Raw genomic sequence first — 3,883 nt, forward strand, 5'->3', positions numbered from 1 at the left:
TGCTGGCCGACCATTTTTGGTCCACCTTCATTCGACGTTACTTGCCAGGTCTGCAAGAGAGGCAGAAGTGGAGGAAGGATGGGAAGGAACTGTCAGTTGGCCAGGTGGTTCTCATTGTTGACCCACAACTTCCTCGGGCACTATGGCCTGTAGGGAAGGTCACACAGACGCACCCTGGAGCCGATGGGCGCATCCGAACAGCGGATGTGCAGGTGAAGGACAAGACCTATTTGCGCCCTGTGTCCCGACTGGTGCAGCTCCCGAATCTACCTGATACAGAATCTACCTAATTGACTTTCCTGCTTATGTTCAAAAGCTCTAAACAGACTTTTGGGGGCGGCTGTGTAGGAAAGCCCTAGAGTTCAGTTTATAGTTTCAGTTAGTTCACTGTTTGTGTGCTGTTACTGGCCCTTTAAGAGGTGTGGAATGTTCCGGAGTGGGAAGTCTGATTGATCTGTCTGCTGAGAAGCTGGGTAGAGCTGTGTGGATTTCTCCTGTTTGGAGAAGTGTGTGTACCTGCCTAAAGTGAGTATTTATGTTTAAACTGCTCTCTTTATGTATTAAAGCTTACATAGAGGTTGATATGTATCTGCAAGGAGTTTCAGTAACAGTAAATTAGTTACAGTGAATGAGCTACATTAACTGCTTTAGCCTGCATGTGCTGGCTGAGTTAGACAGGTGCTCCTCGTTTACAATGTTCACACGTTCTTCAATTAAAGCCACCTAAACCTGACGATCTGCCTCGTGATTTCCTAACCGAAGTCACACATCCATAGTGTTCGCCTGCTCTGTTCAGCGCAACTGTTGAGGCCCTAGACCTCTATTACAGGGATGTAGTTCCTTCTTCCTGACAGGACTCATCGTTCCATGTGATCCCAACAGAGCACTTTACTTTCTGATTGTAGGCTCACTTGTGGCTGACCCGAAGGTAGACTGGGAAAAAGAGCCTTACATTTTCAAACCAAACCAGGTCTGCCCTTAATGTGTTTGTTGATGTCCATAACAAATATTGTCTCTCACAAACTAGCAGACATCTTTACAGCACATTCTCCATCGCTGCCACTGTACAAACAATGCCTGGTGGCGGGCGGGAATGAAAAAATAGATAACAACTTACAACATTTTGATAAACAGGGATGTTAGGTAGCTCTATGGTGTGAAATATTTGAAATATATGACTGCAGAATGGTGTTTGAATACAGTTTAATACAGATTAGGATAACATATCAATCCATGGTTTTATCATCCTTTAATGGTGAATCATACAAATGATTTGTACCTCTGTACAATTCAATGAAATGAATTAAGGTAAGTGATAAATCCTCTGTTTAATCCATAAAAGACGATGTGTGCACACATATTGAGAAAACATAATAAGAGAGCAAAAGTTTATTTGGAAAAGCTTTCTTTAAGCACAATCTAATCTCATTGATAGTCACATCTGACCACTGGCGTTACTGGTCAATGATAAGATAAAAAATGTTGCAAAGCATATTCAAATTCAGAATTAAAATGCTGCATTTTGATTATGATCATGGTTCTCAGCCTGGCAGTAGCTCTATTCATCATGGATCATGATGTTGTCAATCCAGTCTCTGTTCTCAGGTATATTGGTATATTTATAGACGTAACTATGACTTGATTTTCTACTTGCAGATACCACTCCATACACCCTTCCATCTTCACAGACTAACGGGCCACCAGAGTCTCCCTGAAAGCACATACGACACATGAAGTTAAAGAATAACGTGAACATTGTTGACTAAAACCTGGTTTTCCATGTTGCATTTTTTTTAATGAACCTACCGGACCGGGTCCATGCATTCCCTTGGAGCAGTAGTCGCTTTCCTCTCCACAGAGTTTGTTATCAACCAGCGTTACGTTGACTTCCATGAGTGTGTCAGACAAGCGTGCATTAGCCCTGTCGGTTCGTCCCCATCCACAGACCACACATGATTTTGGCACGAGGCCATCGGTCTTGTTTGCCATGGGGACAAGTTGGACATTTTTGCTGAGCTTTGCACTGGAGGTCAACTTCAGGCAGAAATGGAGATGAAAGATAACTTTGAAGACTTAATATCACCATGTGCAGTATTAAGTACAGTGTAATACATGCATCCACATGTGCCGTTGACAACCAAAGGTTTGAATCAAGAAACTTTTTTGTTTGGAAAAAGAGTAAAATTAAGTCCAGTTGTACAGTTGCCCCTGATGAGTTTCAAAATAATATTTATCCACATTACCTTCAGTAGCATTATATCATTTTTAAACCCAGCTGCATTGTAGCCCTTATGTGGAAATGCTTTATCCACAGACAGAATCTGCACTTCTTTATAATGACGTATTGTGGCATTGTGAAGTCCTAACAAAACTGTGTAAGACCTGAAAACAAAGAAATAAATTCATCAATATAATAAAGGCCTAAATTATAAGTGGAAAAGTAATATTAAACCCTTACAAACTAGTATTTAAGCATTTATGTAATTTTCAAAATCCCTGACTCAGGTGACTGTTTCAGTCTTACAGTAATGAATGTGACAGGTAGATATTAGGTTTATTAAACTGACTTTTCATGGCAGTGGGCGGCAGTCATCACAAAATCTTCACTCACGAGGAATCCGTCGCAGTATTTCATCTTATTGCCATGTGTTGTTATCTCCAAAAGAGCCATGTATGGTCTGCTATGTGGCACGGCCACATGGCCTCCAATGATCTTTCCTGCACGAACTATGGGAGAGTTTTGGTCAAATGCTGACATCAACACTAAGAAGAGCATTTAAGACAAAAGAAAACTTTGTGTTTAGAAAAGTAATACAAATTAAGTGGCTTAAAAATGTTATGTCAAAAAAGGAAAAAAGTCTAATGATAAAAATGAGTAAACAAATGTTTCAGACATTAGTATACAGGATTTTTGCGATCATGTTTTTAAGGTACAGGGGAAAAAAACTCAAATGGAAAAAATTCCAAAACATATCAAACTTCATCATATAGTCTTTAAGGTCTTGAAAGGAACTCACCTTGGCCATGAAGAGTCAGCATGAGCATCAGCACTGACAGGTTACAGAGGATGAACATGGTGAGGTCACAGACCACCTGACCTACTCAGGAGCAGAGACACACATGTGAAAACTTTATGCTTCAACACCTCCTTATATCAGAGAGGGGGATGAGGAGGAGTTTCTGAAGTTTGCTTATGCAAATTATGTGGCTTTAATCACCTTCACAAGGAGGAAATATGCATCATGCTTCACGCCTGGTTAAAGTTTGACTGCTAAAATGTAACTAATTTATTTTAAATCCCATATTTATATCTATATTGTTGCTAATAGGTCACTCAATCTTGTCTTTTAAACAAATGACTTAGTCTGAATTGGATGTTTGTCTAGTTGTTTTTTTGTTGAATTGTGATAAAAGGCTGCAGGTCAGTGATTCAGCTTTCCTTTTTGTACAGATCCCCATCATCTTGTTATGGTTGTTGCATATTGATATTTGTTTTCTTTTTTCTCTTTTGGTGTTTGGTTTTCTCTTTGGTTTCTTTTTGTTTAATCGAAGCCCTTGCTGACGCAAAATCTCTGCATTTATCCAGGCATCTGTCTTTATGCAGGGAAAACAAGCTTTGCATTGGATGAATTTACCGACTGGTGTCATCCTGTTAAAATAATATGACATCCCAGAAATGGTCATATATTTTTTAAATACTGTACTTTTTTTAAATAAATATTTGAGCAAGTGATTTATGCCTAAAGATAAAGGTGAGGTAAACTTAAAGAAAAACATAAAAAGTAAATTTTGTAATAATTCTTGCTATTTAAACAAATAAATAAAAGATCGTTATTATCAAAGTATAATACAAGTTTGATTGACTACATGTTTCCACATGTTT

The 3,883-nt window shown here is 38.9% G+C and overlaps 1 protein-coding gene across 1 annotated transcript; it reads right to left on the reverse strand.

Moving 5' to 3' along the window:
- Positions 1-982: 982 nt before the first annotated feature.
- LOC133457722 (mast cell protease 2-like) lies at positions 983-3,115 on the reverse strand. Its single transcript, XM_061737034.1, has 5 exons — positions 3,018-3,115; positions 2,568-2,727; positions 2,244-2,382; positions 1,807-2,034; positions 983-1,711 (listed from the first exon to the last, which is right to left on the reverse strand). The coding sequence occupies exons 1-5, from the start codon at positions 3,073-3,075 to the stop codon at positions 1,559-1,561; spliced, it is 738 nt and encodes a 245-aa protein (XP_061593018.1). The 5' UTR covers positions 3,076-3,115; the 3' UTR covers positions 983-1,558.
- Positions 3,116-3,883: the final 768 nt, after the last annotated feature.

Source organism: Cololabis saira, chromosome 13 (assembly GCF_033807715.1).
Source record: "Cololabis saira isolate AMF1-May2022 chromosome 13, fColSai1.1, whole genome shotgun sequence".
Lineage (NCBI taxonomy): Eukaryota > Metazoa > Chordata > Actinopteri > Beloniformes > Belonidae > Cololabis > Cololabis saira.